The following is a 12,341-nucleotide window of genomic DNA, read 5'->3' on the forward strand; positions in this document are numbered from 1 at the left end:
AGCTCTTTTGATTAAGCTATTGTATGATAGTCTGGATTGCTTAGCAATATTTTGGAACTGATGGCGAAATTTTGTATGAGTTTTTTTCTTCTTTATGAGATTGAAAATTCAATTTTGATCCAAAAAAAAAAAGAAATCCTTTGAACACCTATGACCAATGTGAAAATCATAGCAAACATAACAAGAACAAAAGCTAAAATCATAGCCAACACAAGAAGAACAAAAACTAAAATCAAGAACAATTTAAAATACATTTGGTTTGTATTTTCATTGTCTATTTTCATTTTTAGTATTTTCTATTTTTTAGATTTTATAAAGAAAAAAATGAAAAAAATAAAATTTGACTTGACTTAAAATATTTCATTGTGAAGTATGACAAAAACCACAAAGTGCAATATACCTATATCTTTTGTTTAAATACTTATAATGGAGGGATATATAGAATGAAATATCACATTACAAAAATTTCTAAACAAATTAAAGTATATAACAAAGTCACTAAAGAAGTTGAACTTCAATTCAAAAGGCTTTTGATGAAAAATAAAAAAATAAGATAAAAAAATTTGAGGAAGAATCTTATGGTGTGGAAATACAAGCACAAGAGTCTAAATTGTCTAACTCTGTACAACCTGTTGTTCTTACAATAACAAAAGACAAAGGAAAGAGAAGAGCTATTGTTGCTACACAAATTGAAAGTTGTTTTAAAGAAAAGACTACTCTAGGAACTCAACCAACTTTGAAAAGTGTTTTGATTAGTAAAGAAATTATGCACAAGGCTAAGTTGGGGCTTGCTAAATGAATCGCTGATGCACGTATTTTTTTTAGTGTAGTTCAATCACCTTACTGTCAACCTATCTTGGATGGTATTGCTGTAATTGGATCTGGTTTCAAGGAACCGTCATATGATGAAATGAGAGTCAATTTGCTGGCCGATCTTAAGAAAGAGCGTCAGTTGCTTGTTGAAACCTATAGGAGCTCATGGAAAAGCGCCGATTATACATTGATGATAAATGATTGGACTGATCAAAGACAACAAATCTTAATTAACTTTTTAATTTATTGTCCTACTAGTATGTCATTTGTTAAGTCTGTTGATGCTTTTGATATGATAAAAACTGTCGATACTTTATTTAATTTGTTCGCTGATGTTATTGAGTGGGTTGGGCCTAGTAACGTTGTGCATGTGATCACTGATAACGCTGCTAATTATGTATATGCTAAAAACTTATTCATGAAAAATATCCAAATATTTTTTGATCTCCTTGTACTGTCTATTGCATCAATCTTATTTTAAAAGATATTGCAAGTATACCTTATATAGCTGACTTTGTTTTTCATGCTTTAAAAGTTACTATGTTTGTTTATAATCATATGATCTAATGATTTTCTTGTCTTGACTTAGAAAAAAAAAATTATTCAACTAGGAGTCACACATTTTGCCATTGTTTTCACATATTTAGCGATTTATTTTTGGTTTTGTGTTTTAAATTATGAATATAAATATTAATTTTGGTGAGTTGATTAGTATTTGAGTTTGTTTTATTTTATCACGAATATGCAAGTAAGAGTTATATGAAACATTATAAATTTTAATTTCTTTGCAAGTTAGAAAGATGTACAAGAATAAAATGTATATAAGCACATCTCATTTACTTTTTGTAGAAAATAATTGGTTAAATTATTTATCCCACTTGAACAATAGAATAGCTACAATGAAATAATAAGCAACATGCATGTAAATAACTAATTTTTTTAGAATCCTAATTTCTGACGTTTGCATAAAATTAATTTTGATTAAAAGTAAATTGATGTTAACACGGTTTATATTTAGTAATTTTTATATCAAAATAAATTATAATAAACTAAATATTTTTTGAATTATATTATTCAAACTTACTTTTAGATAAAGGTTATACATTAAGGTGACGCAATACGTTAGTTACCCGTTATCAATCCAATCCCAAAAAATTTGACAACTTAGATTCTAAATTGAAAACCGAAATAATAGAGAGAGGGTTAGTGAAATTCAAATTAAGATTCTAATTACGTGATCCCAACCAAATGATTTAATTGGAAGTGAAGACCTAGATAGTTAGAAAATGGAAGTTGCACTTTCTTGGAAATTATCTCGACAAGATTAAGAGCGGTGAGCAGTTGAGACCAAGTGATTAAGACAAAAAAGTATTGAATCCGAAATGAGACCACTAACCACACCTCTTTTCAGGTAATTGAATCTGAATTTTGAGGATAAAATTATTAATTAGGTGGGTAGGATGTAAACTCCAAAAAAGTAGTAAATAATAAGCCAATAAATTAATTTTTAATAAAAAAATTAGAAATATGAATATTATATTAAAATAGGAAAGAGCTCATTAAAACGAGAATTTTGATACTAATTTCTAAGAATTTGGTTTAAAATTGAGCCAAACGAAACGAACCGAGTGAACCGAGACAAAATGGGCCCAAGGCCCAATTCATCCCAGCCATATTTAACCCAAAACCCAGCTCCCCTTTTCTCATTGCTCTTCATTCACCCTGCAACCTTTTGAGAAGGGGGAAGAAAAATAAAAACCCTTGATAAAAAATTCAAACCTCCATAACTTCTTACTCCGAGCTCCGATCGCCGCACCGTTTGCAGCCACGCATCTACCGCGTCAAGTTCTACGATTTCATCAGAACAATTTCATAGGTAAGCCACTCCATCACTCTTAGCCTCTCCTTCCCCCAATTTTTTGAAATTATGTAAGTGGTGTTGAAATTTTTGCCACTTTGATGTATCTAATTGGCTTGAGGAAAACATTCACTTTTACTTATACGACACTTGGGTAAGGTGAAAATACTAAAACTCTAGCTAATCTCTTGAATTAGTATATGAGTATTGAATTTTATATATGAATATGTGAAATTAGGTGTATATGTATATATACTAGAACTTGACTTGTGGACATTTGGAGACTTGGTGGAGGATTGGTGCCAAGACTTTGATGATTTTGGAACTTGTGGGACTGTGTGTGTGGATTTGGTAATTGGCCTTGGTCAATACGTGGAAATCGGCCAAGGTATAGTTTAGGTTTCGCGTATTCAATATATAATGTTCTGTGAAAACTTAGGCTAGACGACTATAGGATAGGATTTGAATGCAAGTGTATGTTAAAATGTTTAGTGCATTGAGAATAATTGTGAATCAAGTTAAGAGTTGATTGTTGATGATATTGGATATAAAAAAATGAATGTCGAATGATATGTTTATTGAGGATTGGCAAATTTATGGTAATGGCCTTGTATGGAAAATGGAGTGCTAAATGATGCTATGATGATAATTGCCATGTTGATAATAATGAATTTGTATAGGCATTGATTTACTGATATTCTTATTGATATAAGTGTGAAGTTCACGTACTAGAGTTATTTAAATTGGAGTTTAATTGGATGGAGGAAGGATGGGAAGTGAGGTGTTGTGATGTTGCTTGAGTTTGTGCTGAATTTGGACATGATAGGTTGATTTTTGAAGGATGGCTTGATAAAAATTTGAGGTTTTAGGTTTTTGTGAAAATTGGGTTTTTGGACAAACTTCGATGAGCCATAACTTGGCTTCCGACCCTCGAATAATTTCAAACTTATTCTATATGAAAATTGGGTCCGCGAAGTTTACGCCGTTCAAAGAACGGAAGAAAAATGATTTAAAACGAAAAAGTTATGCCCATCAAAAGTTTGGGTTTGAAATTTGAAATTCTGCAGCTTTTTCAGATTGAGTAAAATTTTTGGAAAAACGTATGTGATAAACCCCATTTTTAGGGTTTATCTTGTATTGAATTTAGAGTATTTTGATGACCTTTTCTCGCATTTAGCATATGAATTAGCATGGTTTTGTTATCTCTCCCGTATTTGTGCTTAAGTGTAGAAACATACTTTTTAAACCGTTAATTTGATAATTTTAATTCATCCTTGATTCCATAAGATGCCTTGATGTGTTTGCTAGTAATCTCAGGTTGAAATAGGCTAGGCATGGATCAAAGGAGCAAGGAAGGAAGCATGCAAGTGGAGAGAAGCACAAAAGCCAAAGAATTGATCTCGGCCAAGCACGCGCACGCGCACAAGGCGCTCGCGCGCACATTGCAGAATTAGCCAGGGACGCACACGCGTACCGTGCGCGCACGCGCCGTAGTCCACACGTGATTCTGTTATTGCAACACGTGTCTGGCGATTTTGGAGGGTTTCAGCAACCAACTTTGGCGCCAAACTGCATATAAGAACCAAGGATTGAAGGGGATTGATAGATTCACATCCACACACTCATTCCACAAGTTTTTTTAGATGTTTTTGGTTAGTTACATTTGTAGAGAGAGAGACTCCAACCTCTCTCTAGGATTCATCTTCATTTTCTCAATTCTCAACCATTCCTTGGTGAGATCTATTGCAACTCTCAATTTACTTTGTTCATGTTGTAGATCCTCTTCTCTAATTTCAATTAGTGTTTGTAATTGTTCAATTCTCATAGATCTTAGATTTAACTTTGTTGTTTTGGATTCTATTGATTCATTGAAGATCTCATTTTCATTGTTGTTCATTGTTGATTGTTGTTAATCTCTTGTGTTGAATTACTTTGATTCTAAATCTCTTCTCAATTTTACTATGTCTTTCATTCTTACTCTCCAAATGTTTGAGAAAATGCCAACTTTAGATATGGAGTAGCATCCCCTCACTTGGCCTAGTGGTTGAGTCATTGGAGACACTTGAATAATGGATGTCAATTGTTGATTAAGAATTGAGAGTTGCTAATTGACTTAGAGTGCACTAAAGCTAGACTTCCCTAGGGTAAGACTAGGACTTGTGACTCAAGTTAGTTACTTTTACTTGACTTTCCTCTATGATTAGGGGTTAACTAAGTGAAGCAACACTCCTTTGTTATCACAATTGAAGGAAGCTATAGTGATGGAACTTCCAATGTTCAACCTTGGCCAAGGCTTTTAATATTGATTGATTGTTGTTTTCTTTTATTAGCACTTTTATGCCACACTCTTCAAGCCACAAAAGACCACTTAACCAATAGCATGCGTCCTTGTAGCATTCCTAGGGAAGAACGACTCGGGAGATTAATACTCTCGATTATAGATTGTAGAATTACTTTGATAATGTATTTTGCGTCGGTTTAGACTATACTACGATTGGTTACTTGATGATTTCTATACCGGCAGAAATTTCATTTATTAGTATGCCTGCACGTACGCGTGGCCTGGGATTTGCTTACACGACTATCTGCTTGCAACGCGACCAAACCTTTCGAGTTGGAATTCATGCGTATGAGAGCAGAGAGCTTGCGTACGCGAACAAGGAATTCTCACACCCACGCATATGCGTGGCCCCTGTTTCAGTAAAAATGTATTTTGTGTTTTCCAAGCCTAATTTCAAACTTCTAAACCCCCTGTTTTCATTCTTTTAGCCATAAACTATTGTAGTAAGTCTAGTAATGAGCTGAAGCTAGAAAAAGGTGATAACTTGAGAGTGAAGTAATAATCTTAAATGATGAATTCGGTACAAATTACAATGATCTGAGGTGTATGTATGAGACCATGCTAAACTATGGCTATAAAGAATGAATGTGAGAAAATGATGATGATAAATGATGAGATTTGGGATGACTGTGTGTAGCCGAAATGGTCAAGATGTGTATGTGGCCGAAATGGTCGAGATGGCAAAGTTTGGGTGTGATCCCGCTTGCGTATTAACTTGAAAATATCTTTGGATGGTAAGTTGAGAACGGAAGTTTCCTCTCTTATCATGATGTGGATGTGAGGAAGGTGGAAAGGCACTCTCCTTCATATTATTTCTCCCACATTCTTCTGTGGTTGCAAGGTGGAAAGGCAAACTCCTTCGATGTGGAAAGGCACTCTCCTTCGTAAAACCTCCAGGAGAATGTGAAAAGGCACTCTCCTTCGTTTATGATCTGTCTAGAGATGCGTAACCTAGAGACTAATGTCTGGGATAGCTACCAGATGTGTCGGGTTCTGGCAAAGTAATCGACATGTGAGCTTACGACTAGTAGGATAGACATTCATCATATGCATATGTGTGCTTTGTTTCCTATGCATTAATTGGGAATGCCTAATTGATTATATTATGCTAATTGTTGTAATTGTTACTTGAACTACTTGTTTTCTACCTGTGCTTGCCTTGTCTGTTTGTTTGTCTATGCGAATTATCGGAGATGGAGGTATGGAGGAAAGGAGGAAAGACTTAGAGTTACGATTAAGTTAGGTTAGACTTAGATATCCTAGAAGACCACCTTTTATGGCTTCCGTTTAATCTTTTTAAGCTTTATAATCTGAGTGTCGGTATTTTAAAATTGCCTCTGGCATTCCCAGGACCTTAAATATTATGTGTGTGGCACCTTTACCATACTGAGCATCTCCAGTTCTCATTCCATACAATGTTGTGTTTTTCAGATGCAAGTCGAGAGGCACCTCACAAGGCGTCTGGAGCTCTCCGCAGCGAAGTGAACTTTTGGGTTTATATTTCTGTTCTGTTTTGTTGTGTATGTGTGTATGTGCGTGTGTGTGTGTGTGTGTTATTTTACTTTTGTAACTCTTAGAGATTTATGGATAATTAGGGTTTATCTTTGTATTTTGGATTTTGGGGTATGTATATATGTATGTAAATATTCTCCAGTCGACTTTAGTTTCACAGGCTAAGTTAGAAGCTTGTTATATCGTTTTCTTGTCTCTCTATTCCTATCACCTATTTAGTTATGCTTTTAAACCTTAGTTTTCTTCATACGCAAGTAATCACGTTTCCTGAGTGTTGCGCTTTTATTTTCGCGATTTTTGTTTCACCTATTTTTCAAGCCTCCTAGTTTATCACATCATTTCTACTATTATATGTATATATTTTATCCTTAGAGGTTGTAGCGTCTCGCCACCTCTGTTTTACATCCTATGTGTAAAGCTCCGTGTGGTAGGTGTTACATTATGGTATCAGTGCAGTTCGTTCCTGTAGAGCTTGAGGGACGGACTAACTATACTTCTGTGCATTCTCTGTATATGTGTCTATGTGCTATTAGAATATCTAACTGATATATGTGGCATAAACATTCATGAGCATGCATTTGGGACTTGAAGCACTAGACTTGCGATATTAAGACTGATCACCTTGATATCACTTGTTTGGTGTGTATAGGAACAAGATGTCGACTCGCGGACGCGGTCGAGGGCGAGGTAGAGGTAGATTAGGGAATGCTAATCCGAACTGACAGGGAATGATGCTGTAGATTTCATGGCTGCCCTGGAAAATATGGCTGCGGCGATGCAGGCGAAAGCCGAAACGCTGGGGAATCAGATGAACAATGGGAACCATCAAAATAATGGCGAAGAGGGCCTTATGATGCTTTTCTCTTTTCTGAAGGTTCACCCTCCGACCTTCAGAGGAACCTCAAATCCCACCGAGGTGGATAATTGGATTCAGGCAATGGAATGGGCGCTGCAGGCTCAGCAGGTTTTCAAAGAGCAGTGGGTTGAATTTGAAACTTATCAGCTGCAAGACGAGGCTCAGTATTGGTGGCAGGGAATACGGCGTATCTTGCAACCAGACGGTGTTGTAATCTCTTGGGAAGTGTTCCACACAGAAATTTACAGAAAGTATTTTCCAAGCTCAGTTAGAAATGCCAAAGAACTTGAATTGCTTCAATTAAAACTAAGCCAAATGATTGTTGCTGACTATACTAAAAGATTCAAAGAACCGTGCCAATTTTCTCGTATTTGGCAAGGTGCGCCTGAGGATTTTGCAGAGTGGAAGTGCATTAAGTACGAGAGGGGGGCATTCGGAGTGATATTCTGAGCTTCATTGCACCTATGGAGATCAGGGTATTTTCTGAACTTGTGAACAAGAGCCAAATAGCTGAAAAATGTGTGAGGAATGCAGCCGTGGCAAAGAATGACAACCGAAAGTTCCATCGAAGAGACCACCATCAGAACTTGGCACCAAGGAGTCAAGAATTTGAGAAGACAGAGAACTACCGACCAAATAGGCAGCATAAAAACAAGCAAGGTCTGTGTTACCGGTACGGATCACCAGGGCATCTAGTTAAAGACTGTCCTAGTCCACGTGGGGGAAACTCATGATGCAGATCGGTCACAATCACAAGGTTAAGGTAATTGCAATTATTGAGTTCAAGGAGCATTGTACCCACCCTTCTAGGATACCATGATTACTCATAGCCTAGGATAGGAAAGAAAGATCTAACAGTGAAATGTCAAACTTAGTATTGGATTTAGAACCAAACCAAATCATTTCGAGTAGGGTATTGACATCAAAACTTGCAGAGTTTAGTGAAGTTTTTGGTTGGTGTTGGATGAATGACCGAGAATCTTAAAGATAAGCGAATCAGAGGCATAGGGCGATAGTTTATCCACGTAGGAGGTCCCAAGGTGACAGTGGGTCACAACGAGGAAAAGGCAGGCTGAAATTGGTCCCTGAATTTTAATTGCGTTGTAGGAGTGAGACATCGCACTTACTCATACTTAAGAAAAATCAGAATTGTAGGTGCCAAATTTAACAACCCAAAACTGCGAGAAAGAGGCATGACACGGATTTAGCTTAGCTGCAAATTGCTCAGGTGGCGAGAGAGAGTGAGTAGCGAGAAAGATTAGAGTCAAGGACCGAATCATTCTTGGTTACCTTATGTATAATAACACTGTTAAAGTCGACAAAACTTGGAAAGCTAGATGAAGTAAGCAGTAGAAATGAAGTCCGTTCGATTAAGCACTCTCAATGCGAAATACCGATGATGTCAGAGGAAGAGAAAGATAACAACAGAAATACTTTCGATAATAAACTTACTGCAGCTCAATCTAAAAGCCAATTACAATATCACCTTTGTCAAATCGTCGGTGTACCATGGTTACATCACAAGTTAGCAGCCCAAACATTTCCATACTCATTATTACTCGAACTTATTTCAATACTATAGTTGGTTATTTGGTAGCTCTCCCGATTCTATTTCTTAGTTCATAGTTTTGTTTAAATTTGGAAGCCCTTTTAACAATTGGAGTTGATAATTCTTTTAAATTACTCAAGCCCTCCATGCTTTTACTACACATTTTAACTTAAATACAACTGTGTACTTGCTCTCGACTCACACACAGCTAGCTTTCATCACGATGAATCACGAATTCATCTCTTACAATGCCATCAAACAAACCAGAACCGATCTTATCCCGAGCCTACTCGCTAATTCCCAACCTTATCAGCTCTCGTCATTTAGTCATACAAAACAAATATAAGTAACCCGCAATTAACCGATAAGTTTTGCAGCACTCATAATGAATTGGCCATCTTTCCGAAATTTTACTCCTTACTTGCGTGGCCTCTGTTTCGGTAAAACTGTATTTTGTGTTTTCCAAGTCTAATTTCAAACTTCTAAACCCCTGTTTTCATTCTTTTAGCCATAAACTATAGTAGTAAGTCTAGTAATGAGCTGAAGCTCAGAAAAGGTGATAACTTGAGGGTGAAGTAATAATCTTAAATGATGAATTAGGTACAAATTGCAATGATATGAGGTGTATGTATGAGACCATGCTAAACTATGGCTATAAAGAATGAATGTAAGGAAATGATGATGATAAATGATGAGATTTGGGATGATTGTGTGTTACCAAAATGGTCGAGATGGCAAGGTCTGGGTGTGATCCCGCTTGCATATTAACTTGAAAATATGTTTGGATGGCAAGTTGAGGACGAAAGTTCCCTCTCTTATCGTGATGTGGATGTGGGAAAGGTGGAAAGACACTCTCCTTCGTATTGTTTCTCCCACATTCTTCTCTGGTGGTGGAAAGACACACTCCTTCAATGTGAAAAGGCACTCTCCTTCGTGAAACCTCCAGGAGAAGGTGGAAAGGCACTCTCCTTCGTTTATGATCCTCCTGGAGATGTGCAACCTATAGACTAATATCTGGGATAGCTACCAAATGTGTCAGGTTCTGGCAAAGTAACCGACACGTGAGCTCACGGCCAGTAGGATAGACATTCATCATATGCATATGTATTCTTTATTTGCTATGCATTAATTGGGAATGCCTAATTGATTATATTCTGCTAATTGTTGTAATTGTTACTTGAACTATTTGTTTTCTACCTTTGCTTGCCTTGTCTGTTTGTTTGTCTATTCGAATTATCGGAGATGGAGGTATGGAGGAAAGGAGGAAAGACTTAAAGTTACGGTTAAGTTAGGTTAGACTTAGATATCCTAGAAGGCCACCTTTTATGGCTTCCATTTAATCCTTTTAAGCTTTATAATCTGAGTGTCAGCATTCTAGGATTGCCTCTGGTATTCCCAAGACCTTATATATTATATGCGTGACACTTTTACCATGCTAAGAACCTCTGATTCTCATTCCATACAATGTTGTGTTTTTCAGATATAGGTTGAGAGGCACCTCGCAAGTGGGCTTTTGGGTTTATATTTCTGTCCTATTTTGTTTTTTGTGTGTGTATGTGTGTGTGTGTCTGCGTGCGTGCGTGCGTGCGTGCGTGCATGCGTGTGTGTGTGCGTGTATGTGTGTGCGTGTAGATTCTACCTATATATCTATATTTTACTTTTGTTCCTCTTAGAGGTTTATGGAGAATTAGGGTTTGTCTTTGTATTTTGGATTTTGGGATATGTATATATATATGTAAATATTCTCCAGCCGACTTTAGTTTCGCAGGCTAAGTTAAAAGCTTGTTATATCGTTTTTTTGTCTCTCTATTCCTATCTCATATTTAGTTATGCTTTTAAACCTTAGTTTTCTTCATATGCAAGTAATCACGTTTCCTGAGTGTTGCGCTTTTTTTTTTCACAATTTTTGTTTCACCTATTTTTCACGGCTCCTAGTTTATCACATCATTTCTGCTATTATATGTATATATTTTATCCTTAGAGATCTTAGCGCATTCCCAACTCTATTTTACATCCTAGGTGTAAAATTCTGTATGGTAGAGTATTACAATATGAATAATGAAGGACAAATTTGATTGATAGACAATAAATTTCATTAATTAATGATCTAACGAAAAAAATAAACACAAAATCTATAATTTTTAATTGTACACAAATGTGGGTTAGATTATAGAATCACATTTGTATTTAAAAAAAAAACAAACAAAAAAGGTAAAGCTTTAAAAAATAAATAAATATGTGTTTAATACTTTAAACACTAAACCAAACACACTCTTCATCTTTCATTTTTCACTTTCAATTAAAGGCTCACTTTATCATTAATTGTTGTTGCATCTTTCTGAATTTTATCTGTCCACAGAGAAACATGTCACATCATCTCTTATTTACCATCTACAACCACGTTCAACAAACATTAGACAACATGAGCCAAGGATATAACCAGAAACATAACAAAATAAGAAGAACCACTTATATTGTAATTTAAGCAGTCGAAAAAAGATTTTCTTGGATTAATATCAGTCCTTTACCATTGCAGAACTAGTTGCGATCCACACTCACATCAATCTAACAAACATGAATCTCTATTTCCAGTGATTCTCCTTGCAATGCTTCTATTGGAGCGTTAGTTGTTCGAGTTTCTAGTTGCGTGACTCGCGCTAGCCATCATGATTTAAATTGGGGATATAGAAGAGAATCCGAAAAACAAATGAGAAGAGAAGATATAGCGCTAGTGAAGTGGATTAGGGTTTTTAAAATCGGTTCAGGAATCAAATTATCATAAAATAATTTTTTTTCCGCCACATCAGCTAGCCGTTAGTTTGTCAGCATATCAGCAATGAGTCGAGATTAGCTTGTCGATAGCGTTTTATGGACAAAAAGTGCTCGAAGAACGATTTTAAGTTCCAGAATACAAGTTTAGAAACAAAAATAAGTAACTATTAAGTTTAGGAACCACTTAAGTCGAATATAATTTTAAAGATCACTTTGATACTTAACTCTTTAAATAATTTACTAAATTCTCAAATAATTTCACCAATTCATAAGTAGCGATTTTAGATATTCAATTTGTGATTCAACTAGAAATATTCTCTAATCTAATACAATTTTTAAAATTAAATAGTACTTCTCCTAATTATTTTTTTTAAAAATATTATTTATATATTAAAATTAATTATTAAAATTAACTATTATATATTTATGTGTATATATATAATTTAATTTATTTTTAATATATATTTTATATTATATTTTATTATATATTTTATAATTATAACTAATTTTAATATACACCTATTATAGTTATATATATTTTTTTTATAAAATTACCAATTTAGCTTTTAGCATTTCCATGCTCACCACCTCTATTTTCTTATTTTGTCATCGTTATCTTTTCGAAATTCGAATTCTATAT

At 35.2% G+C, this 12,341-nt stretch overlaps 1 protein-coding gene across 1 annotated transcript; it reads left to right on the plus strand.

The window, feature by feature from the left end:
• The first annotated feature begins 7,287 nt into the window (after positions 1-7,287).
• On the plus strand, positions 7,288-7,830 carry LOC130935015 (uncharacterized). Its single transcript, XM_057864554.1, has one exon. It carries the CDS (start codon positions 7,288-7,290, stop codon positions 7,828-7,830), a length of 543 nt encoding a protein of 180 aa, XP_057720537.1.
• Positions 7,831-12,341: the final 4,511 nt, after the last annotated feature.

Source organism: Arachis stenosperma, chromosome 1 (assembly GCF_014773155.1).
Source record: "Arachis stenosperma cultivar V10309 chromosome 1, arast.V10309.gnm1.PFL2, whole genome shotgun sequence".
Lineage (NCBI taxonomy): Eukaryota > Viridiplantae > Streptophyta > Magnoliopsida > Fabales > Fabaceae > Arachis > Arachis stenosperma.